The 26,900-nt window shown below is 36.9% G+C and overlaps 1 protein-coding gene across 9 annotated transcripts in view; it reads right to left on the reverse strand.

Moving 5' to 3' along the window:
* Positions 1-26,900, reverse strand: part of MBP (myelin basic protein) — a 218,308-nt gene that overhangs the window by 78,287 nt on the left and 113,121 nt on the right. For all 9 annotated transcript variants that reach the window (XR_002324623.2, XM_020986923.2, XM_020986922.2 and 6 more), the window contains exon 3: positions 26,220-26,313. Coding sequence is in view for 8 of the 9 variants with exons in the window: in XM_020986923.2 (XP_020842582.1) it covers positions 26,220-26,313 (94 nt within the window). In the remaining variant the exon portion in view is untranslated. The remainder of the gene's footprint in view (positions 1-26,219; positions 26,314-26,900) is intronic.

Below are 26,900 nucleotides of genomic sequence, written 5' to 3' on the forward strand. Positions count from 1 at the left end.
ATCTTTGTGAGTACTTTTGTTCGGGCCACAATGCAAATACAGGTGCATGCAGTTTACATAGGTCTGCAATGGCTGTCATCTATCCAAGCAACTTTTGATGTAAAATGTTATTATGATTATCCTGAAGATTGTTACTACTAAGTTTTCTCTTCTCTATTAAAACTTCCTTCTTCACCAATAACTCACCCACAGTGCCAATGTGAAAAGTGTATAGTAAAGAGGAAAGGGATGGGAAAAGGCAGGTTTGGGGGAGGGATGAGGAGGGAAGAGGAAAGGGAGGTGGCCTGGGCCAAGACTATGTTTGTCAAGCTATTAATTAATGAATTAATGGATCATTGGCTAGTTGGGGAAACTCTGCTTTGAACTAAGTGACTCACTTGTTCATTAGAATGGGAATGGGAATAGCAGTATAAATGCTTTGGGGGACCTGAATCACAAGAAATCTGAATTTTTGTCATACTAATTATACCTTGGTTTTTGGTTCTCTGTTCCTTCTCATTCCTAATTTCTTTTGTTCTCTCAGTAACTCTATCACAAAATTATATCCATCTCTGGTTTATCAGACTCAAAGATTTCAGTGACTTTCTTATTGAAAACCTTTTACAAAAAGATTCACATTCTCGTATTTCCTCTGATTTAATAGCAACAAGATTGTTATTCCAGGTGTCTCTATCATTGCCATCTGTTTACAAGCACAGAGCCCACAGGCAAGTCTTCTCACATCTCTGAGTTATAGCTACCTCCTTGGTAAGATGGACATAATCATACTTAGAAAACCTAGAATTTTTGAAGATCAACTGAGATAATGTATGGAAAGTTCTTTGCAAACTCGAAAGCACCTTATGTAGCAGTTATTATCATTATCATTATTATTGCAGGAAAAAAATGGCTACTATGGTTTCATCATTAAAACATTTTTGGGGGGGCTAGAATTTTAGAACTAATCCAAAGGGGTCCACTGGAATGATTTTGGAACTGGCCATCAGAATGAAGTGGAAGAAAGATGGAAAAATTAAGTATGCACAGTTTTCTTAGGAGAAGGTTAAATATTTAACAAATACCTGTTAAAGAAGGGGGAGAATATTAGGATAATGCCAAAGAGAATTCAATTTAGAAGACTCTAATAAGAATCTGGAAAGGAAAAGACAGATTCAGCACCACTACAAATTTTCCTATGGCATTATTACTAATACCACATAATGGGCTGAAGAGTTCATTTAAAATTTAGGAATTTCCTTCACTGAGGTTATATTTTCCTCTGCCTTTCCACCATGACAAGCCAGTGAAAAGCCTGGAGGTGCAGATGGGGAGACAAAGGCAAGAGAAAATCTAGCTCTGGAGGAAAGGAACAGAATAAGCATTTATTAAGCACCTAGTATGTGCCAAGCACTGTACTAAGCACTTTACACATAATTATCTCATTTGATAATCACAACAACGTAGTAAAGTAGGCACAATTATTATATCCATTTTACAGCTGAGGAAACTGTAACAGAAGTACCTTGCACACAGTCACACAGCTCTTAAGTGCCTGAGTCTGGATTTAAACTCAAGGTCTTCTTGACTCTAAGCCCAGTGCCCCATCTACTGTGGAAGTACAAATGGTTACTAGTTGCAGCACAACTTCCCTTGTTTTTTAATTTTTCAATTAAAAACTCATTTGCTCCCCCAGTTTTTCTTTCTTATCACTTAGGTTCTAGGGTTCACTTAATCTCTTGTGACTTTTTGGCTACCACCTCTTTCCCCTAGAGGGAAACAAAATACAGAGCCTTGCACCCTCATAGTGACTTAATTAAGATTTGCTGACTTGCATTGTTTCTCCCAGGGAAACCTCGCTCTTTATTCTGGAAATTAAATCATACTGTGTGTGTGGAAGGGGAGGTAGGGCAGTAAGAAAGTGCATAGGAGTCAAATGATACATGAAAAGCTGGCTAGCATTTTGCAAGTGAAAGTATACTGTGGATTAGATTTGTAAAATGTTTAAAGTCTTCACCCTGCTCTGCCGTCTACATACACTAGCCATAGTGTGGGAGCTCTGCAGAGCTTAGGGGTTGGGGTCTGGGCTGGGGGTGGGGTGAAACAACAGGATGCAGTAAAAAGGAATACAGTAGAAGAGTACCAAACTTGAAGTCCAAAGATTATAGAATCCTAGATTTAGAGTCAGAAAGGATGATAGAGGCCTTTGGGTCCAACCCCTTCATTTTAGCTATGAGGAAACAGTCTGAGGGAGGTTAAGTGACTTGATCAGAGTCCAAACAGCTAGTAAATGTTCTGAATCTACTATTTATTCTCCATGTGACCTTGGGAAAGTAATTTTCATCTCCCAGAGTATCGGTTTCTTCATCTGAAAAATGAGAATGATGAACTAGATGATCCCTTCTAGTTCTGAATCCCATGACCTTATGAGCTAATTTTTAAAAGTTGAGATATATTTGGAAATAAGGACATTTGTGGTTTGCCTAAGCTGGGAATGATGGTAACAAAAAGTAATATTTTAAAAACTATTATTAGGTAAAGAAAATGTATAGTATACTCTGGAAAAGGTGGGGGAAAAGTGTGTATGCGTGTGTATGGGGGGGTATTCCAACATGTCTCCCATTTCTAATTTTGATGCCAAAGAATTCTGAGTGCCAAATTATTCAATAAAGTTCAACTTTATATACTTAAGTTTGAATTATTAGCTAACTTTTGGAATTGGGGTGGTGAGATACTATTCTATACTTTTGCCAAATTTTGCTTAGAATTTTAACAACTGTTTCTGTTGATATAAAATAACTTTTGCTTTTTGTATCACTGTCATTTTTGATTTAATCCTCCCTTTTTTCTCACTTGATCTGTTATAACTTACTTAATTTTATTTTTCTAGAAAAAAAAAAGGCTGACAATGCCAACATAAGTTTTTGGCAAATGCCACATGATATAGTGGAAAATAATATGGTTGCTGAATCAGCGGGCCTGGTTTCAAACCCCAGCATTGCTACTTTTTACTTGTGTGAACTGAGGCAAGTAGTTTTACCTCTTAGGTCTGTTTACTCACCTACAAAATGAGAGAGTTGAACTAGATGGCCCCTACAGGTCCTTTCCAGCTCAAAATCTATGATACTAAGAGGGAACTGAAAAATGAAAATTCTAACTATTCAAATGTTGAATGCATTTTCTCCCTAAAACGTTTTTACAGACTAGTGAATTTAGCCACAATACAAAAGTTTTACTAATATTGTCCTTACTGTTTAAAAAAACCTATAAAAATTTATGCATAGGAACATAGGATATGGATCCGGAAGGCAGCTTAGACATCATTTAGTTCACTCCCCCCACCCCCATTTTACAGATGAAGGAACTGAATGCAATTTTGTACTGCTTATTCAGACACGCCCAAAACAAACAAATAAATAAACAAACTATGAAAGTAGGGAAGCATTGCCTTTGACATATTACAGAAGGGAACAAATTTGCCTGTCTCCTATAAAGGAAACATAGCATCCCCTCAGTGTTTAGAAATTTATTCCACGTACATTAAACGTGAATGAACACATTACATTGAAAAGGATCAGTCCTTTAGGTCTTCATTATACGAACTTGCCTTTATTTTAATAAATTATTAAAAATTTAAGTTAAAAAGTGATGACTGGAATTCCATTCACTTAGAGCACTTTGCACATATGTAATGGTTATTCTATAGAGAAAGGAGGAAGGCATGCACCCAAATGGCAGTGGATAAGATTGGGAAGAAAAAATAGGAAATTGATGTGGAAAAGTTTTAATATGCTAACAATGCCCAGTTCATCCTTATTTTAATTAAAAAATGGAAATGGTCAATGGGATACTGATGAACATTTGTAGCATTTTAAACTTCCTTCCAAATCTATAATGGGTTTCAGTGTCATCCCAGAACAGTAATTTGTATCCATTATGGTCATTGGCCAATAACAGAGTATACTCTGCTTATTTTAATTCCTGCACAGAATAACAGTTTGGTACAGTGGATAGGACACTGGCTTTGAAGTCAAAAGACCTGAGTTTAAATTCCAGCTCCTTCACTTACCACGTGACTTCCTTGGCCCTCAATTTCTTCATATGTTAAATGAGGGGGTTTGTCTCCATGACCTCTAAGGTCCCTTCCAGATCTTGGACTATGATCCTATGATTCTAAGCAGTGCTCAAAAAATGTAGAAAGTAATTCAAGTATCACTGCCTGGAAATGTTTCCAAAATGGGGCTCATTTTTATGCATCAGTTTTCCTAAGACAATTTGTTAGTGCTCTCACTAAATGTCTGTGGTAGTTAGTTGTTCAAGAACAGAACGAGAGCAGTAGGTTGAAGAGAAGGACAAAGGTGTGTCTAACATCAACCATATTAGCCACTTTTCTTTCACAAACTGTGCTGATTTCCCTGATCTTGAAATTACGCCACTGGTATTCTTAGTCTTTTTTTCTTTTGGGTATGATTTGGTTTTCATTAGGTTCATCCTCAGTGCTCCAGGCACTCAACCCAAGCAGTGAAGGCAGCTACCTTCCCGGTGCTCATTCCTTTCATTCCTGGCATGCTTCTGCTTCTTGATGCAATCCTAAATTTTGATTTAAAAGTCACAGAAGGGTGAAGAAAAGATTCCAGGTAGTTAGGAGAAAGAGGTGGGGGGAGGGGGGAGGAAGATCATAGTGTACCTACCCTATTGCCTTACACAGGAACAATATTTGCCAGTAGATGGAGGGACCCTCATTACATTTCCAGTTGATGCTATTCTCAGCATATCTTTAATTTGATTTATTTATCTGGTATCTGGCAATATGCAGGCCAAAGCTGAGTATGTGACAAATGATTTTTGACAAAGAAGATGCTTGACAGCAGTAATCATGCTGTGTCTTGAAGTTACATACATTGATAGACTGAGGCTTATTCTTCTGAGCTCCTGTGAACTTGTGACAGCTGTGACCTCTATCGCTTCATTTGCTACAGCCTCCTAGGGAGTACTATATGTGCTACTGCTGAAAACCCTAGATTATTATCCAAAAGCCCTGAGTGCTACTGTTGGCTGCTCAGCCAGTTTTCTAAGAGGCACAAGACAAGTCAATTAACTTCTCAAGATTTTAGTATCCTATCTAAAAAAGGGGAATAGTTTTCTCCCAGAGATTTGCTTACCCTGATAGATACTATATTTGATATGACTCCGTATTATTTGTGATCACTGTTTACAGAGAGATAGTTTCATCTCCATGTTGTCAAAATTCCAGTCTCTTGGTTCTCCAGTTCTCAGAATGAAATGTGTTTGCATAAAGTCATAAGGATTAGGAACTGAAAACTGAGAGATCAGTGGCAGAGGCCTACAGAGACAGTTGTATCCCCTACAAAATTCTTAATTCAATTTGGAATCTTTGGCCTGGACATAACTAATTACATCTATTTGGTTTTCCTTAGAAGGCCTCATGGTCTGGTCAAAGCAACATGGGATCTAAAATCAAGATGCTTGAGGCATTTTAATTTTTGGCTTGAGGGCAACCTGTCTCTACCTCAGTTATCCTGATTAAACGGAGTATCTCTTATTTCCTCTTCACTCTCCTAGAGATTCTCTGAGAAAGTCTCAGAATAAAGATATTATGTTGATATGAGGAATCCTGGGTGCATCTGATGCATTAGTTAGGACAGACTTACCATGACTTGATAACAGGCAGCCAAGAACTTCTCATTTTAAAAATAGTATTAACTTGGAATTTTTACAAACTTTCATTTTAAAGTACAACATTCTGTAAAGGCAAATAGCAACAAGTATTTTTAACAATTTAATTTACTTCATTTACATATTTCCCACAAACTCAATTCATGGAAGACAAATAAATTAATCAATATTCAACCCCCCAGTTGAAACAAAATGCAAACTAAGTATTAAAAGCATTTAAAGATAATGGATTTTATCGAACATGCTTTAAGAAATTCTAAAAACCAATTACTATGGTTACAAGACAGTCCAATGAATCAATCAAATGGCCAGGATACAGAATGACTAATAAAATCTGTATCATCTGCACGAAAATTAAGGCAAGATTTTGTACCAGAAAATTATCCTGGATTGAACCCCAAGAGAGTTATGAAGAACAATTCAGTTTAAAGTAGAAATAACATGATTAGAAAAAGCTGTGATTAAAAAAAATATTGTTAGAAACCCCAAGAAAGCCCAACACTTATTAAATTCAATATATGGGTTCTTTTCCTAATGAAAAATTATGCATGTGCATATATTGAATATGATCTTAGAATTTTGCCCAAAGATAGCATTTTGAATAGAAAACTTTAAAATATAAGAAGCTTTTACAAACATTTAGTTTGCTTAGTATTTCTGAGTTTGAGTGATTAACACACATTTGCATACCTTACTTTATATGACAAATATGTATATTTAAAACTTGTTTAATGGTCTTTGACAAATTTAGAATTTTTCCCCATTCATTCTGAATCAAGCACAAATGAACACTGTAAATGCCCTGTAAATGGCCTTCACCAAGAACTTGTTGTATCTTGTGTAGGGAGCATGGTGCAGTGGAAAGGGCTCTGAAATAAGTTTAAATCCCTGAACAAACCACTGATCCCCTGTGGACCTAAGTTTCCTTCCTCATCTGTAAAATGAGAGCATTAGATTTTGAAGGTCCTTTTTAGTTCTAAACCCGTAATTCTATATTATAGCTCTGAGAACAGAGGTGTGATTAGTTAATATTTTAGAAACAGGGCGCTAGAAAGATATTCAGATAATACAAATTTCAATGCACTTGTAAGAATGTTCAGATTGTTGTCAATTTCTGGCCTTAATGAGAACTTTAAGGCATGCTGAGAATGAGTGGCTAGAAATCTGAGGTGAGATTAAAAGATCACTTGCAAGATTGCAATGAATAGTCTTACCATTTAATATTCAGAAGATAAATGTATGCTCATGTTGAAAGAAAAACAAGGGTGGGAGAATTTAGATTCATGTTGTGTCCTGGGGACACTTTGAAATCACTTAGATATCTCATATTAATAACAAATACAAACCTACAAGTCAAACATAGTCTTTCTGTAAGCCGGAGAGGGAATGTCCTCAAAGCCAACTTTGAGATGATGAAGTTGGCACAGGGCATAGGGTGACATTTTTTTTTTATTTAAAGAAAATCAAAACCCAAACAATAGAAGGTTAGCAAGAAAGTAATGTGAAAAGAGAATGGAGATAAATGAGAATTTGCTATCCCTGAAAAGCTTAGGGAAAAGAATTGATTTTTTAACAACTTTACGTCAAGAGTGATAGTAACTTATGATAACATTTTCCAGAATTATTTGCTTAAAAAGATTAAAATATAAGTTTTTCATCCTGACTTCACATAAATAACTCTCAGAGTTTGATTTCTATAATTCTCAAATAGTTAAGCCACACTGCTTACTAAAGACTATTTTCATTTTGTAGAACTACAGAACCTTAGGGACATAAGGAAGTCATACAGTCTCAATTATGAGATCCAGCTATAACATCCCATTTGTCATAGTTCTCTCCTCTGAGGCCAAATAGAAAAAGTCCAATCCATCTTCCATATGACAACCTTTCAAATTTTTGAAAACCATAATTATATCCTATTCCCCACCAATCTTGATCTTTTCCTGGTTACACATCTGAAAATTTATAGGATTCTACAATCATAGTTTTTAAGCAGGAAGGGACCTCATAGTTCATCTAGTATACCCTTCACCTCCCTCCATTTATAGATGAAGACACTGAGGTACAAAAAGGGAAGTGACTTGCCCAGTATCATAATGTGGCAAATCGCAGAGACAGAATTTTGAACCCACAATCTCTGTCTCCTGATGAAGTATTCCTTCCTCTACACTACAGGTAGTAAATGTTGACTACTGGAAGTCTTTAGAGATACTTTTTTATCTTAACCTTGTAAAAGATTAAAATCAGAAATTGTAGTCCTTTTAAAAAAATGAGCTAGAGTTGCTCTGGTTAATTTTACATAGAATCATTGATGTTGCTAGCCATGACTTTTGTGTAACATATGTATGTATGTATATATGTGTGCATATATACATATACATATATATATAATGTACATATATAAAGTTTTAATATATAAAAATTTTTATATAATGTAAATTTTTATATAAAAGTTTTTTTAAAAATATCGACAAGGCAGTTATTTTAAAAATGTCTTTTTTTTTTCCTGGAACAGTTGCAAATCTGTACCATAGTACTAAATGTGAGTCAGGGCACCATGCAGAACAATGGTGACAAACTGTATAACACGGCAGCACTGATGGATGGATGTTGGCACAATATCTGCTTTTCAGTAATGGCATTCTAAGATTGAGAAAGTACCCACACAGTATCAGCCCTTGTACCAGCTACTGGCAGTTACTGCTATTTTTTAATGAAAAAAAAAAGTTATAAAATTTCTCCCTTCAAATTTTTTTATTATGTAACTTCCAGAGAAATATTTAGACATTTGATCAGAAAAAATATTGCTATGAAAAACTTTTTTCTCAAAATATAGCTTAATGAAGTCAATGGGAAAGGAGAAAAGGTATTAAGATACAGTGTACAAAGATTTGGTTGAAAGTAAACTCCTTCCTTTAATTTCAACTGGATAAGCCATACTTATAAACATTATTGCAACTCAGTACTAAATATACTTATTTTTCTTATTAAGGAGATAATTTGGACATAATTTGTCCTGATAATGAAGGCAGTTATTATCATAACATTTTGTGATTTATCATGCTAATACTAGAAATAAAGGGAAAATAAAGACATCATTTTCTGGAGTTGGTCTTTGAAGATTTTATCTTAAAATGAAAAACTCAGTACTTTTTCTAGCACAATTTCAAAATTTATTGTGTGAACCTTGCAAAGTCATCTTAATAATTTAAACATTTATATTTAAATTTTAGTATTTAATAATTTAAACATGTATATGGTACTTATGAAGTGCCAGGCACTGTACTAAATGCTTTATAATTATTATCTCATTTGATCCTCACAATAACCCTGGGATGTAGATGTTATTATCCCCATTTTACAGATGAGGAGACTGAGGCAAACAGAAACTAAGTGACTTGCCCAGAATCACACAGCTAGTAAGCTTCTGAGACTGAATTTCAACTCTTACCTTCCTGACTCCAGGCCCAGTGCTCTATTCACCAAACAACATATCCAAAACTGAAATCATTATCTTTCCCTCCAAATCCATCCCTCTTCTGCTGATTGGCATTTATTAGAAGTGATTAAATAATACATTATAGTAGGGCTATTTCAAAACAGCAGAACTGTTTTTACGGGAATTCTGGGTAAGAAATCAATTGGCAAGCTTAACAGTTTAATAATCTCCTAGAATTGGAACTGTTAAGCAATAACACCAAGAAATGTTCCTGCCACTGATGTTTAAAATTAAAGATGAAAGTTTAAGTGCTATCCATGCCTTTGCTGAATTGTGAGCTTCAATTTCAAACCCCTTGTTGGAGTATGAATGTGCTTCTGTGGCATAAAATTAGCTTGGCAGAGGTACCTGGCATATTGTTATTTAGTCACATCCAACTCTTCGTGACCCCATTTGGGTTTTCTTGATAAAGATACCAGAGTGGTTTGCCATTTCTTTCTCCAGCTCATTTTACAGATGAGGAACTGAGGCAAACAGGGTTAAGTGACTTGCTCATGGTCACATAGCTAGAGTCTGAGGACAGATTTGAATTCATGAAGATGAAGTCTTCCTGACTCCAGGCTCAGTACTCCATCCACTGTACCACCTAGCTGCCCTGCCTGGCATACAGTAGGTGCTTAATAAATGCTGACTAACTGGTTACAGCCACGGAACATTTAGAGCTGGAAGGAATTATTCAAGATCATTCAATCAAATTCATATACTTTATAGTTAAAAAAAAAGCAGAATCATACAGGTTAACCATCAAAATAGTCTTCATTTATTACCCAAAGCTAACTAAATAACATTTCAAGGACATATTTATATGGTTTATAAATCTTTTTTGGTCCTAGGTGATAAGATCCTCAGATGCTTAAGTAATTTTTTTTTTGGATCATTAATTTTTATATTTTTTGTGCAGAGATTTCTTTTAAAATATTCATGTTCTGAAACTGTTGTCCATTTTAAACTACTGAAACTAAGAATATGTGTTACTATGGAAACAAGCATTGATTTAAAATTGTTAAGCACAGAACATCTTTTGGTTTAAGTAGAAGCAAAAAATAATAATTCTGCTAATGGGCAATATAAATTTTATGATTTTATTCATTTCTTGACTCCACAAATTTTCAGATAGTGCAAAAGATCATTATATTAATACTTTTTCCATCCTGTGAATTACTTACAAATCATGAGTGATATTTGCTAAACATATTTCCTCTTGGCCCGCATATTCTGCTGGGAAAGAGAAAAAGGAAAAGTAAAGGACACTAGACGCAGACATCCCAGGACTGATAATGAGTATAAAGAAGGAAGGAGGAAAGGAAGCAAGCATTTATTAAGTTCCTACTGTGTGCCAGGCAGGGCATCTGGGTGGTACAGGGGCAGCTAGGTGGCACAGCAGATAAAGTGTTGGGCCTAGAGTCAGGAAGACTCATCTTTCTGAGTTCATATGTGGCCTCAGACACTTACTAGCCGTGTGACCCAAAGTGGGCTCTGTACTAGACACTTAACAAATGTTATCTCATTTCATACTCACAACAGCCCTGGGAGACAGGTGCTATTATTACTCCAATTTTACAGTTGCAGAAACTGGGACTTAAAATAATAAAGGGAATCACACCATTAGTTAAAAGTGTCTGAGTGGGATTTGAGCTCAGGTTTCCTGACTCCAGATCTAGGACTCTCCACTGTACCATCCCAATGAAGATAGGTCCCTTATTAACCTAAATTTGATAGAGTTACTAAGTTGATACAACAGTTTTCAGGATTCTCAATCTTCGGGGAGTTGTTACAGTTTATCAGTTATTATGTCCGTCAGCCACCTTCATAGTGGCACAGTCCCAGTTGGCATTTCCTCCAGGGTTCCCAGTTCCCAGTTCCAGTGCTCAAATTGCCTTCCCCCCATGACACTTCTCCTGTATATACTTTTCCTCCCCCCCCCCGGCTTCCAGTGATATTTTGTGATTTTATACCTATATTATTTAAAATTAAAGTGAAGTAAGCCATGGGGATGGGGGTGGTACAAAATTTTATGCATAGTGTTAAGAAATCAGAATTGGTAACCCTATTTCTTAGAGTAAGGATTCTTGATCTGGGGTCTGCAATTTTATTTATTTATTTTTTTGGTGAGGCAACTGGGGTTAAGTGACTTGCCCAGTCATACAGCTAGTGAGTGTTATGTGTCTGAGGCTAGATTTGAACTCAGGTCCTCCTGACTCCAGGGCTGGTGCCCTATCTACCATGCCACCTAGCTGCCCCTGGGGTCTGCAATTAAAAAAAAATGATAACTGTGTTTCAATAAAATCGGTATCCTTAATAATCTTCTAAGTTTGATTTTGTGCATTTAAAAATATTATTCTGAGAAAGGGTCTACAGGTTTTACTAGATTTCCAAAAGGGCTCATGACACACAAAAAGCTAAGAAGCCCTGCTAAGAACTCCATATATGAACTATATAACACATATAAAATATATATAACATATATAAGAATTCCAACCCTATATGACAACCAACACTAGCTTTCTATATAATTGTAACTGACAACTTTCTTAAAGGAAAAACATACCCACCTGGTCATGCTGTACTGTGCAAACCTTCAGAAGACAAATTTTATTTTTTCCTTAGTGGGAATGCCAAAAGCCTTTAAAATTTTAGTTTTAAGACACAAGTGCTGTCTGCCAACATCATACTTCTAAATCAAACCAGAACTACAGTTTGTTTTTACTCCACAGACATAATTTGCTACTGTACAGATAGTTCATTTTAGATAAAATGAGTTACTGAATACCCTGCCCTATGATTATACACATACATGTGTCAGTTTCTATCATGGCCTCTAAAGCATCAGTACTTTTCTCATACATGATTGCTACAAGACAACATATACATCAGAGTATACCTCCTTTCTCTTTTAAAATATTCCTGTGATTATAGATATGTTTGTTTTCATCAAAATGGAATTAAAAACATAAATAAGATTTCCCTTAGAATTGACTTGCTGTTGTTACATTAAGGCCAAGGCACAGAATCTTAAATACCTCAAATGAAGCTCCTCCCTTTTTTTTCCTCTTCCAAAAGTAAGGTTTTCTAATTCTAAATTCCAGTTGGTTTTGGTACCTCTGTGTTTAATGTTTACTTTCAGTGCTTCTTACACCATGTTGGCTCTGTGGATGAGAACAAGATCGTTAAGATCTAGTTCAAAACGCATTATTTTTTTTAGGCAATTGGGGTTAAGTGACTCGCCCAGGGTCACACAGCTAGTAAGTGTCAAGTGTTAGGTCTGAGGCTGCATTTGAAGTCCTGGCCTCCTGACTTCAGGGCTGTGCCACGTAGCTGCCCCTCAAATCATATTTTTAACAGACATCTCTATGCTCTTCCCCAAAACACACACAAACCTTCAAGTAAAATGCAGTAACAGTATATTTATATTTCTACTGTCTCCTTTGCTGAAAGACATCCCTCTTATGTCAACCTTATTCCCCTGCCAGAAACTGTCACAGTGTCAAAATAAAAATAACTGGTATGAGACCTCAACCTAATGAAACACTCCAGTTTTGATGGATTTAAATTACACCTATCTACCCAGATTGCATTACGGTGAGTGATGTATGCATCTCTAAACTGCCTCTTACCTCCCTGATGGTGAAATTAAATCTGATAAAAGGGATGTCATATCCCATTTTCCATTTGTAAAATCCACCTGCCATTTACTGGTGAAGCCTACTGTAGCTCATTAGGACTCACCTAATACAAGCGATACCTACATGCTTCCTATATCTATGGAGTGACACTTCATTAAGCTTTATAAGTGAGTCAGAAGACATATCCAATAATCATGTAGGTGGCCATAGGCACACAATCTTCATTTTCCTCTATTAAAAAAATTGGGGGAGGGGAAAAAGACTATAGTGAGCACATTACTGACTATCCTTAAAGTAAGAAAAATAATTTGAAGAAGAGAAAGAAAATGATGCTTCATTAGGAAGGCAGAAAGATGCGAAAGGGCTGATCCTTGCTATTTATCATAGGATGAAACCTAATGAGGAAGAAGCTTAGTTTGCTTTCAAGATTCCTCTGGCCTCCCTTGACTATCTCACAGTTCATGTATGAGTCAGAAAACACAAATGACAAAGGTTTGGGGGCTGGGATTGGGCAGAAAGCTGCAACATGAACTAGTCTGAAATAATGTATCCAAGATACAGTAGACCTAGATATCAATAGGATTAGGGCCATAATGAGCAAGACAAAGGGGTAAAACAGAGATAGACTTCAGCATGTAAGGAGTATTCTGCCCAACGCTGGATTGAATGCTAGTACTTGTTGCTAACCACTGGCCAAAACCCATCGCATCTGTTATTTGTACTATTCTAAGATTGTGTATTCTCTTTGTTTTTTATAAACTATTCACTTGTCCTTCTGTGGACCTAATGACCTGGAATAACTCTAAGTAATACATTTCACTTTGAAGGGTCAGGATCAATAAAGGGGTGCGGAGAGAAACAAATTTCAAGTTCATGAAACATTTATTAATCATGATAAATGATGTCATCATTCACAGTGAACCAGATAGTTCTATTCCTTCTCTTCTTTCTCCATCTTTAGCTGCCTATAGCAGTTCCTTGGTTCGTTCCCCTCCCAATTGTGCTTCTGACTCTCTGCTTTGCCACCATGACTCAGCTGACTAGTGCCCCTGGAATACCCCTCCGACATGCCATGTACTCAGCCAGCCAACCAATCAGTACACGTTTATTAAGGGCTTGATAAAGTTGCCAGTCCCCTTCTCTTGTTGGTGAATTCTTCCAGAAACTCCATTTTGGGGACAGGCTCAGGATAGCCACCATACTTCATTCCCTCCAACCATGCTCCTGACTCTTGGATCATCGCTTCTCCCTCCTCATTGTATTTCAGCTCCCCTTCATGTGCTCCCTCATTGGAATGTAGTCTCCTTGAGGAGAAAGGGCTGCCTTTTTTTTTTTTGCTTAATTAGTACAAGGCCTGGTATTTAGTAAGTGCTTAATAAATGCTTATTGCTTGGTACTATGATGAATTCAATTGAATTCAACATTTTAAAACGACTACTATGTGCAAAATTGTGTGCTAAATGCTAAGGATTCACAAATAGACATGATAAACTCTGCTCTCAAGAAACTGTAGACAAATAGGTGTATTCATGGGCCCTTGATTTGTGAAGTTCGGCTTCCCAGATACTGTGTCTTATATATGATTTGGAGTCAGATGCTAGAGATAGAGACACGAGGTTCATATCCATAAAACCAAGCCATAACATTCTTCTCCTTGCTGACTTGATTGTCTTTCTCCTTTACACACATACTCATCAGTTTGCTCTTCTGTGACTTCATGGCTACTGCTCTTGCCATATATTTTCACCTGTTTCACTTGGATAAGAATGTTTTGTTGTTGCCGTGGATGCTACTTTGGGGGGAATACTAGCAGTGGGAGTAGTGAGCACACAGTATAACTTACCTCTTATAAATGGTCTTGGCAATTTTTTTTTGCTTTTTTTGGTGAGGCTATAGGGGTTAAGTGACTTGCCCAGGGTCACACAGCTAGTAAGTGTTAAGTGTCTGAGGCTGGATTTGAACTCAGGTCCTCCTGATTCCAAGGCCAGAGCTCTATTCACTGTGCCACTTAGCTGCCCCCATTGGCAATTTCTAGTAAGGGGAACACCTAAGGCAAGGCCAATGCTTTCTCAGTCTGGTGAGGAGCTAATATCAGTCCCAGAACCCACAGGTACCACAGTACATACCATGGCTTTATGACTTCTTTCCAAGCTCAATAAAATGCAGATCACTATCAAGTAAAATAAATGTTAACTTGGACAAGGAAAATATGAGGGTGGAGAATGATTTCCTCTCTGTGCTAATACATTTGAATTTTTTTTAAAAACCAGATGTTAACTTGTTGAGGCTCCAGCAATGCAATATTCATACACTGTGGAAGCTACATACCATGTTTAGTTATGCTCATGGTCTGAAATCTAGTTAATTTGAGCCTGGATGCAATGTACTTAGGGAATTCACCTATTTCATTTGAGGGAAAGCACTTAGGTAAGTAATTTCAGTATTCAATCAGAATATTGAGTTGGAAATACTGAATTTGAATGTAACAGGTTTAACTTACTAGCTAGATCAAAACCTAGGGCCTGGCCAATGGAAGCCCAGTCCTATGAGAATACACATTCAGTTCTGGTTGACATTCCAATCAAAAGGCTTTCCTTGTCCACTCATTAAGTGGACAGCAAATACTCACAGCATGCTTTCACTTGCTTTGAAATGGAGAGTTGGGTGCCTCCATTCTGAGTTATCACATGCTTCCAGAAGCAGGCTCACTATAGCTTCCACATAGTTTAGCAGCAGATGGAACCTGCCATACCTGCTCCAGGGACCCTCAGTGGCCAAGCCCTCATTTCTGCTGATTTTGTGGAAAGTGATTATGGACAGAGAAAGCCTCAGTAACATAGCACCAGTCAAAATATTCTGCATACATGTAAAATTCTATTCTAAACTCACTTTCCATACCTAAGCCAGTCTTTCTGGTCTCCCTATTCGTGGCATGCAGCCAAAATGCCTGTAGAGATTTCTTTATGAGATAGTGTTGTATAATTGAAAGAGATCTGGTTTTGGAGTCAAAAGAACGGAGTTCACATCCAAGCTCTGCTACTTACTTCTACCTCTGTGTCCTTGAACAATCCCTTCATCTCTCTGGGCTTTAGTTCTTCATCTGCAATATGATCTATTTGGGCCAGATGACCTCTGGTCCCTTATAACTCAAATGTTTTATCTGATAATGAGAGAATGTGTGTATGTATTTTTCTTTCCCACCAGTCTTTCTTGATTCAGAGAAGCCTGGGGAAAGAGAGAGTAACTAGAGAGAAAGCTAGTAGCAAAAGGTTGGAAGATCAACTGAACTATCCCTAAGAACTAAGGACTCAGCCATAGCGATACCACATGAAAAGCAGAGAAGGTCTTTAAAGCTCAGAACTGCAAACCACTACTCCCAGCTACCTGCAAAGTAAAAGCTCAAGGTTGTTGGTTTTGTTCAGGCAGGAGCTGGAGGAATTCAGAATGCAGAAGTCTGCAAGACCCTCTCCCAGGCTAAAGAGAAGTTTGAAGAGGGAAGTGAAATCAAGCACCCAAGTCTCAAAAATGGCTAGTGGAAGAACCAAAACCACCATTTCAAAACTAAGCTCTCAGCCAATGCACGCAGCCCATAAAAATTTCTTTTGTCTTTATGAAACACACTAAGATCACCTCTGGATGGTCTTAGATTTTTTTTCCATTTAAACCATTCATACAAACATGGTTTAATTTAGACTGGTATATTATATGACATTCCTCCACAAACTTTGGGTGACTCAGGATCTGCAAATAATTTCAACAAACCTTTTCTAAATCCTTTTACCATACAATCTAAATGAACCAATATTATATTCATCCTTCAACATTTTCCTTTGCATATATATTTCAAACCTTGTAGAGATGTCTATTTTCTCCTTCAAGCTTTCATAACCTTTTTATGCTTCTCCCCTCTTCACTTTACTGGAGTACTTACCATCTACACCATAGAATGGCTTTTGGGATTTCCCTGGTTCTTTTGTGTTGCTTGTTCATCAAGACTTTTTCAAACTTCATTACCAGTTCTCTTCCATTTCCTTTCCTATTTTCTATCCTGTTTACCATTTGGAATTTTACTACCAATACCAGCTAGTGCTCTCTTCCCTTCTTTTTCAGCTTATGCTTTCTCCACCCTCATCTTCTATGAAAAGTATACAGCTGCCTAAAAGCAGGGTGTTGTTTCAGGAAGCAGTGAGTAGCCCATCCCTGGAGGTTTTTAGGCAGAGGTTGGATGACCATTTGTGGGCAATGTTGTTAAGGGGCTTCCTAATCAATTACGGTTTGGGCTAGAAAATCTTGGATTCCTTCCCCACCCTCAGTCCTTCTTTCCTTGTCTCTAGTTACATCTCCCATGCTGGCAGGCTTTCTTATGAAAAGGGTCATCTTTCATAGATGTTGACAACTCTCTAGAGTGCTTCTCTCCATGTAATATAACTGATGGATCCCAGCTTATTGGGTGTTATCTTCAGGTCTTTGGCAATTCTTGGCTATGCTCCATTGTTACTAGGTGCTCAGAGGCTGCTTCTTCTCTCAAAGAGGTGAATTTTTTTTTTTTGAGGCTGTCGTGGAGCAAGGCCAGATAGGGAGAAAATCCACTGTTAGGAAATGGAATGTCCAAGCCAAAAATTATTTCAAAAGCCAAAGAGTTCTGGAAAGTTAGTCACTAGATAGGTCAGGTTTCATCACAACTCATAATATAAAAGAAATGAGCAAACATCTTCCACAATTCAATTACCAGTACAAGAGAATGACATAGAAAATGTCCATGTGAAGGGACAAGGGCACAAGAAAGGAGATGTGGGTGGTGGTGGAGCTCGGTATGCTAACAATATAAAAGACAGCATTCTTAGAGTGCTGGGCTGGGATAACGACAAGGCTTTACGGAACTGTATGCTTGTCACTACCAGGATATTTCTACATAAGCACCAATGTGTGGAGTAAAAAATAGTCCTTTTCACTTCTCTTTTCCTTGTTCTTAAAAAAAAAAGAAGAAAAAGGGAAAGAGAAGAAACATCACATTTTATTTTAAGTTGCTTATATCCTTGTTTGAGTGAAACCTTCATGTAGTGGATAGAGATTTGCCCTCAGGGTCAGGAAACCCTGGATTCCAATCCCACCTTGGATACCTTCGAGCTGTATGATTCTGGGAAAGTCATTTAACCTTTCATTTTCTGAGATAAACCTCTTAAGACTGTAAGTTTCAGAGAAGGTATTGATCTACACAGAAAAAAGCTCCTCAGTAGGAGTTTTCAACACTGAAGAAACCATGGGCCTGGGAAAAAATGTCCATTTTAATATTAAAAACATCACTGTGAAGATATTTCCCCTTACTTTATAATGACCTTTTAGAAATAGGTCTTATTTTATAGATTTACATGATATATACTTGAAAAATCAAATTTAACAGTATGAAAGCCTTCAAAACATGAGTGTTCAACTTTCAGCATAGTATAATTTTGTTTGAATTATAAAACTAACCATTGGAATACAGTTAACCCCCAATTTATGAATGAGCTGTATCAGAAACTTCATTTTTAAATCAGTCAATGGACATTTATTAAGCCCTTTCTCTGTCAGAGTTGTGTTAAGGACAGAGGAGTTGTGCTAAGGACTGTGCTCTCAGTCATTTGGAACCCAAAACACACTTTTCTATAGACACCATGCTATTCCTAGTATGCAGGTGACCCTTGGTTCTCGAATGCTATGTCAGTAGGGCACAAGTTTTGGTAGGTTGTACTAGAGAGACTTGGTCATGTAACTTTTGATGCCTTCTATGACTATTATCCAGGAACAAGATTGTAGAGGCTCTTCCCTATAAGGCTAAATTCCAAATAATGACTTTTTTTCCCCAAAGCAATTTATTAAAATGTCTACCATGATCTGGTAGGCATAATATCTATAACAGTTCTTTACCATGTGGGCTGAGCTAGTTCTTTTCCTTAAAAGGTATTGAAACCATCCATTATACTTAATTGGCTTGGGGACTAAAGGTCTTCTGGCCACCTGAGCACAAAAAGTCAAGAGAAGCTCTAGCTATTCATGGATGCTTGACTGGTGAGCCACCAAGGGCAACTGAAAGGTTGGGGAGCTACATTCATCTGAATTAATATGGTATTTTCACTGAAAATCCTTGTTAAATATCCTTCCTTTGCTATATTTGCTATATTTTGTTGTATTTGCGTCCTTGGCTAGGTAAATATCCCTTTGTTAACCATTAGATGGACTACAAGTGTCTCATTTTGGTCCAATGTCAGACCTAAACTAATAGAAGACTGGCTTGGTCAGCCCTGACTCATAATACATGAACAAGTTGCTTATACTTTCTGTGCCTCAGTTTCTTAATATATAAAGTAGGGATAATAATAGTATCTGTAGTACTTACTGCAGAGCATTGTTTCAAAGATCAAGTGAGGTGATGTAGGCATATTTTACAAATTTTAAAGCTGTGAATAAATGTAATCTATGATTATCACTATTAATGCTGATGATAAGGAGAAGAGGATGATGTGGATGTACAAAAGGGGTTGCAGTATGCATCCGTTAAAGCAGTATTTTGGGGATGTTTCCACAGGAAAACAAATTTGTAAGACTACTTGAGTTTGCATTTAAGTTCTTTAAAAAAGATCATACACATTTTTGAACCCTATACAGCCCTGTGGATGTGGTATTGTAAGTCTCATTATGCCCCTTTCAAATATCTGTAATTTGTGACAACTGGATCTTTAAGCCAGGTCCTCTGACTTTAAGCCCAATCTGCTTTTCACCACACCATTGGCCTTTATGAAAATTTTTATTGCTGTCCTCTATACACTATCATCCCTCCCCTTTTCAATTTGGGATCCAAATCAGGCATAAACGTTTTCTGAAAAAAAATTTTTTGGTTTATTTTGTTGTATAGCACCTATTTCCTGGTACAACAGTCCTCCAACCCTCATTGAACGGTCCAAAACAAGAACAAATAACTTTGCAAAATCAATAGGCAAAGTGACCATATCTGACATTTTGCTGCTGTCGTCCCCAGACTCACCACCAAGAAGGGGGAAATGTCTTTTATCATCTGTTCTCTGAGATAGAGACTGGTCATGAAGGCATAATTGTTTAGAAAGCCATGATTATTTGAGGAATTATATCTCGTTATACATTTCATTGTCTTGTTTGCTGTTTTTAGTGATAGGCCTATTGACTCACATTTAACTCTCAAGCTTAGACATGGTAGAACACTGAAAAATGGCAAAGCTCCTTAGGACAAATACACCATAACTCTGTACTCTTTAATCTGTTCTCAATTTATGTCTGAGTGAAAGTCAAAGTATTTATAAATTTTGAAAATGATTTGCTAAACACATGAAGTTTGAAAGAATCAATTCCTGTCTGTTCAGAAAGCCTAGATGATACAGTATCTGGATATTTTAGAGTGTATTATAAAAGAAACATTAACATCATTCCTAGTTTACTTTTTTGTCAGTGCAGTGAGGAGGACAGAAAACTAGCAGGAGTGAAGGTGAAGGAGGGCACAGGTAACATTTCACACTCTGTGTGGGGAGTTATTCAAACAAATAAGCACTATGGGAAACAGCTGATACAAGTGGTAACCGATGGCAAGGGCATGGCCTCTGGGGTATTTAAAGGAGCCAGAGAATGGAAAGGACTGCTAGGGCGTCTCTTGGATCAAACCAGTCTCCACTTGGTGGTGAAACAGCATCTGGTAAGTTTCAGTGGATGTTGCAATGAGAAAGAGCTTTAAGGTGGGAAAGTAAGGATTGTATTCTGGCAATGGACCAGCTGAGGCTAGTATGGTACTTATTCGCTGTGCTTGTGCCTATGTCTCTGTGTCTTAGATCATCATCATCATCATTTTGGTGCATGAGGTGGGCATACGTGAATGTGTGGTAGGAATTTCTGGGTGTCTTTTTTAGTTCTGGAGTCCACATGCAGCATGCACTAGGATGTGGGGAGTAGATAAGGATGTCGGGTCTAGTCTAGTGATACCTATATGAAAGGCACCATCTTGGCCGACTCAAGATTTCCATCCCTTAGAGTGACTAAACACATATACAGTTTTGTTTTGTTTTTTAAAGTAAGGCTGCACTACTACTAAAAAAAGAGGAAGTTGTTCCACAGAGGTTCATAAAAACAGTGATTAAGTGCTAAATAAATGATAAATACTAAATATATTTTTTTGTGTTCTTTTTATTGTGCAGAAAGGCATTACTGTTCATTGTGAAAGTTTATGCTCTCTCTTTTCCTTCCAGCCGAGGGTGTGAGCAACACAATAAACCAGGATATTTTAGCATTCTATATGATAGAAGAACTAAGCTTATCATGCACATAATGAATTTGTTCCCAATGAGTTCCAACCAAAATTGTCTTAAAATACAAAAAATTATTGGATTGTGAGCTGTGCTCCACAAATATATACTTTGTGTTTAAACAGAAAAGTAGATAAATAATTTCATTTCCGTTGCTCCAAAATAATGAAATGATAAAACGTTTCATAATACTCCAACTGCACTTTTGCCCTTGTAGAACCTGTGAATGATTTATGGAGAGCACTGGATCATGGGCTTGTAGATACAGAGCTGGAAAAACCTTAGAAGATGTCTAGACCAAATTCCACATTTTTTTGATGAAGAAACTGAGGCCCACTTGGCTAAGGTTACACAGGTAGGAAACATCAGGAACAAGATTTGAACCTAGGTCCCCTTAAGTGCTCTTTCCATCATACCAGAATTACAGATATGCTTTTTGTATAATTGGAATGGAATTTAAATGGCACCACTGGTGTGTTCAGTATGTGAGACACAAAATACAGTTAACATATTCTTTCAGTTCTCAGCTTTGAAAGAAAAGTCGGTAACTACTTTGAGCGAGTTTCACTGATTTTTTTGAAGAGACCAGTGGTGCCCCCTGTTGGATAATTTGATATTTCTAGAAATGTGATTTTAGGAGGGATCAGAATCATTACTCAGAATCATAGAATTTTAGAACAGAGAGGACCTTCTCCACTCCTTTCATTTTACAGATGTGGGATAAGAGACGCAGCAAGTTTCCAAAGTCATACCACTACTTAGGGGCAGTGAGGGGGATCAGATTGAGCTCATTTATCTGCCTCCTAGCTTTTCTTTAGCTGATTAAAATGACTGTAGAACACTGAAGAAATAAAATCCAAAATGTTAAAGATCCTGCAATTATATGAATCAAGTTTGAAAGTATGGTGGCAGATATCCTTTCTTCCCCTTAGAATAAATGTTTTGTACTACCTGCTTTCCAAAGTTGCAAGAATTTGGGTGTGTTAAAACAAGTTAACTACATTATAGCAAAACAACATGGCTCTTCAAAATTTGGTGAAACATTGTTCCCTAGGCTCCTTGGAGGAGTCACAGTTTTTCTTTCTACTCTTCCAATAATTCAAAACAATGTCATGGTGCAAATGCAACATTTTTGGGGAAGAAATCTCAGAGTATATTTAAAGTAGATGTAAAAATGTAAAAGAGAATTTAAAAATAAATGTATCATCAACTGAATTGTTTTGCCTATCACAAGGTCACACAGGAAGGCTTTCTGATCTGGTTGCATAGATCTTGAATTCAGATATTCATTATGTGTCTCAGTATCCCACAGAGCTAATTTTCACTAATTCATCTTGTTAGCATTTTATATTTTTGTCCTGATTGACACCTTTTCTCTACCTATTGCTTGTACAGTAGAGAATTCTCTGGTTTTGATATTTATAGATCTATTACAAATATAGAAGAATAATTATTCCTATTACCTTTAATTTTAAGGATGTGTATATTTTCCTCTCCCTCTTATAGGATGAAAGTGAAATTGTTTGTGGTTCAGTTGTTCAGTCATGTCTGATTTTTTGTGACTCCCATGGACTGTCCACAGGGTTCTTTTAGCAAAGATACTGGAATGGTTTGCCATTTCATTCTTCAGTGGATTATGGCAACCAGAAGCTAAGTGATTTGCCCAGAGGTTACACAGCTAGTAAGTGTTTGAGGCTGAATATGAACTCAAGTCAGCTTGACTCCAAGCCTGATACGCTATCCACTGCACCACCTAACTGCCTGGAGACTGTATAGCATAAAGAAAAAAAAAGAACTAAATTTGGAATCAAAAGTTCTCAATTCAAATCCCAGACACACTCTCCTACTTGCTACTTCAGTATGCTCAGATTCATCATCTCAAAATAAGACAGTTGAACTTAGGTTTCTTATGAACTGTGAGCCCTTGGGTTAGTCACTTAACCTTTGCCTGCCTCAGTTTCCTCAATTATAAAATGAGAATAATAATAGTACCTATATCCTAGAGTTCTTCTGAGGACTAGGTAAGATATATTTGTGTGTGTATACATAAACACATAAACATATGTAGATATCTACACATCTATAGATCTATCTATCTGTCTATCTATCTATAAATAATGAAATACCTCCCAGGGTTGTTGTGAGGATCAAAGGAGATAACAGCTGTAAAGTGCTAAATTTAGCATAGCGCTTAGCACATAATAAGTGCTATGTAAATATTAGCTATTTTAGTTATTTTTGTAAAGTTCTTAGCACCTTGCCTAGCACATAGTATGTGCTTAATAAGTATTTACTCCCTCTTTTCCCCCTTCTAACTCAAAATAGGAAGGTTCAAAAATGACTCCAAGGTGATTAGCCTGAATACCTAGAGGAATGTGGTGCTATTAACAGACAGAGACATGAAATGCACATACCTAGGATTACAGAACTCCCACAAGTTTTCCCTCTAAGTCATACTCAGTCATGGAACAGTTAGGTGAGGGGGGTCTATGGTAGTTTACCGGTGAAGGAAAAAATGCTGTTTAAAAGGGGGTAACTTAAAGAGCATTTCAATTTGTTGTGCTTCCCAAGAATTTACAGTAGTGCAAGAAATGCTGGAAGCAAGTTTATGGGATTGTTTATCCTGAAGAAAGAATGCCTTATACACTCCCAGCCCCCAATTTTTAAAGTTCATTTGTGTGTGTGTGCGTATGCGTGTGTGTATGTGTGTGTATACACACACATATATACACACATATACACATACATATATACACACACACATATATATATACACACATATATACATACATACATACATACATACATACATACATATATATATATGTATATATATATATATATATATATATATATATATATATATATATATATATATGTATGTATGTATGTATGTATGTATGTATTTTAGGCAATTGGGGTTAAGTGACTTGTCCAGGGTCACACAGCTAGTAAGTGTCAAGTGATTGGTCTGAGGCTGGATTTGAACTCAGGTCCTCCTGACTTCAGGGCCGGTGCTCTATCAACTGTGCCACCTAGCTGCCCCTTGTATATTCTGACATAGATGATAATAGCTAGTCTCAGACATTTCTATAGAACTTTAAGGTTTGCAGAGAAAGCTATTTACAGATATTATTTCGTTTGAACCTCACAACAACCCCATAAGGGAGGTGCTTATTATCAGAGATGAGGAGCTTGAGGTTAAGAGAAGCAAAGACAACTGTCTAAGGCCTCAAAGGTGTTGCGTGTCTCAGGAAGGATACGTCTAACTGATTTCAAGTTGAATGTCCTATTCATTGTGCCACCTAGCTGCCTCTGTGAGATTCTGTGTCTTGAATGTTCATCCTGGAAAGGTTAACTGTTTAGAGGCCTGTCAACTACTGTTTCATCTTTCTAAATGAGTGAAAAGCCAATCATATTAGAATAGAATCTATACTTCACATCAATTCTCTCTGAATATCAATAGTATCAATAGACATTCATTAAGCACCTACTATATGCCAGGCACTGTGCTCTGGAATAATCCTCATACCTTCTAACTGTCAGTACTCCATTATCAAAGGTAAGATTGAATTTCCTTGAAGGATGAGAGGTTGGCTAAAATTATTATAAAATCACTTTCACTCATAATATGCAAAAGCTGAATGAGCTATACATATACCCTATGCTGTTGCTTCTTCACAATCTTATGAGAATGTCATAAAAGTTCATCTCCAAGCTGCTGGTATAGACAAGAATTGAAAAAAAAATCTAGAGAAACAAATTATAAATGGAGTTGATTTTAAAGTTCATGGAGTCTGTAGAAGTTCTATTCAGTTCACAAAGTCTGATTTGACCCTGCTGCTCTTTACCAGTACAAACACTGTAATAACTCCCAAACTTTTTCTCTTTCCTTCAGCTCTCCTTCCTCATATCACTAAAAATAGCTGACATTTCTATAGCTCTTAAAGGTTTATAGGGAACTTTAATCCCAGTATCTCGTTTGATCTTTACAACAAAACTAGGCATTACAGTAGGCATATTATTCCCATTTGACAGCTGAGAAAGTTTAAACTCAGAAAGGTCCTTCCTCATCACAACTAGTACCTTTTGGAGATGGGATCTGAAGCTATACCTCTCCTAACTCTAGCTTGTCTCTCATTAAATCCACTGCTTCCAGAGTATAAGAACATAAGTGCACACATAGCAAACTGTTTTTGGAATTGTCAACCAAATTACTATGGATATCAATAAAAGCAAATAAAAATCATACAGGTTCACTATCTGATTTCTACTAGGGTCATCCGCATTTCATTCTGGCTTTGGGTCAGAATTTATTTTCACAAGTGTCTTAAAATAATGAAAAATTGAACAAAAGTTTCTGCAGGGAAAGGAAAGGTGGACAGGGGAGAAACAAAAGAATAGAAAAAGGAGGAAGAGAGATACAAAATTTCCCATCTTAATCTGGGCTGATAAGAAATTGAGTACAAAAGAACAATTTTATAAACAAGCAAAGAGAAAGGGGGTGGGGGTTTACAGGGCATTTGCCCAGCAGGAAGGTAACATGTGGATATTCAACAAATCAGACTGAACTTGGTTAAAGAAAAGGAGATTTTAGTGACTAGCCTTAACCTATTTTCACTCACTCATTATTCTGATAATACCTAAAAGTTTTACATTTTCAGAACTATACAAGTTTTTTTGACCAAGGGGAAAAAAGAATTAACCTGTCAGACTGCTTCTGATTATTTTTTTCATAAAGAAGAGTTAAAGTTAACAAAAGTAAAACAAACACTCTTTAGTGTTCTTACTTCTTCATTTGCTCATTTTTATGGGAAATATTAGTTTTTTTCTAAACAACTAACAAATCCCTATACCAAAAACAAACATGCTCGGAGAAACAATTGTAACTACCACAAAAAGAAGATTCCAAGTACACTATATTGGCTCTCTTGATTACTATAGCTATGCCTCTCTTTGGGGATGGACAGTACTCTACATATGATATTCTCATGTATTTCTAAATACATAATATCATGTATTTCTAAGTGCATAATAAATGAGAGCGCATGCAAATACATGTATATTGTGTGCATTTTACTCAAAAGGCTCCTGCCATTTTCTAGTTCTTGGAGTACATACCAAACACATCATTGTCTTCTGGGGTTTCCTGAGGAAGCTCCTGGCTTGCAGCAGTTCTCTTGTTTTCCGTTTGTCCCACATTCGTTTCAGCATCCTGTAACAGAAAATCATATCTTGATATACTTGACTTGCTGGCTCTGTGATCTTTTACCCTCATCAAGTGAAGATCAAAACCCAGTTACACTTTATTCTGTGTGATAACCTGCCCACATCCTTCTGCAAAATCATACAGCACACCTGGCCCAACATCCTCATCTAAAGATGAAGGAGGTAAAGGCCAGAGAAGTTATTACTCATTCAAGGTCAAACAAGTTGTAAGTCTCAAAAACAAGGTTGACATCCAGATCCTCCAATACCAAATGAGATGTTCTTCCACAGTAGCTGCCTCTCCAAAAGACTGGTTTTTTTTAAATGTTCATAAAGCAAATATTTAGATTATCTGCAAATCTTAACTCTTTTGAGCAGCTGTGCATAGGGGTTATCTGGTTACCAGATGCCTGTGGCCCTCTATCACTTTCATCCTGTGAGTAATTTCTGATGTTCTTGTTGCTCAGTCTGCCTCTTTGTGACCCTTATGGGGTGTTCTTGGCAAAGATACTGCAGTGGTTTACCATTTTATTCTCCAGTAGATTAGGTCAAACAGAAGTTAAGTGATTTGCCCAGGGCCACATTGCTAGTGAG

The sequence above is a fragment of the Phascolarctos cinereus genome, unplaced genomic scaffold (genome assembly GCF_003287225.1).
Source record: "Phascolarctos cinereus isolate Bilbo 61053 unplaced genomic scaffold, phaCin_HiC Scaffold_4;HRSCAF=312, whole genome shotgun sequence".
NCBI classification, from domain to species: Eukaryota; Metazoa; Chordata; class Mammalia; order Diprotodontia; family Phascolarctidae; genus Phascolarctos; species Phascolarctos cinereus.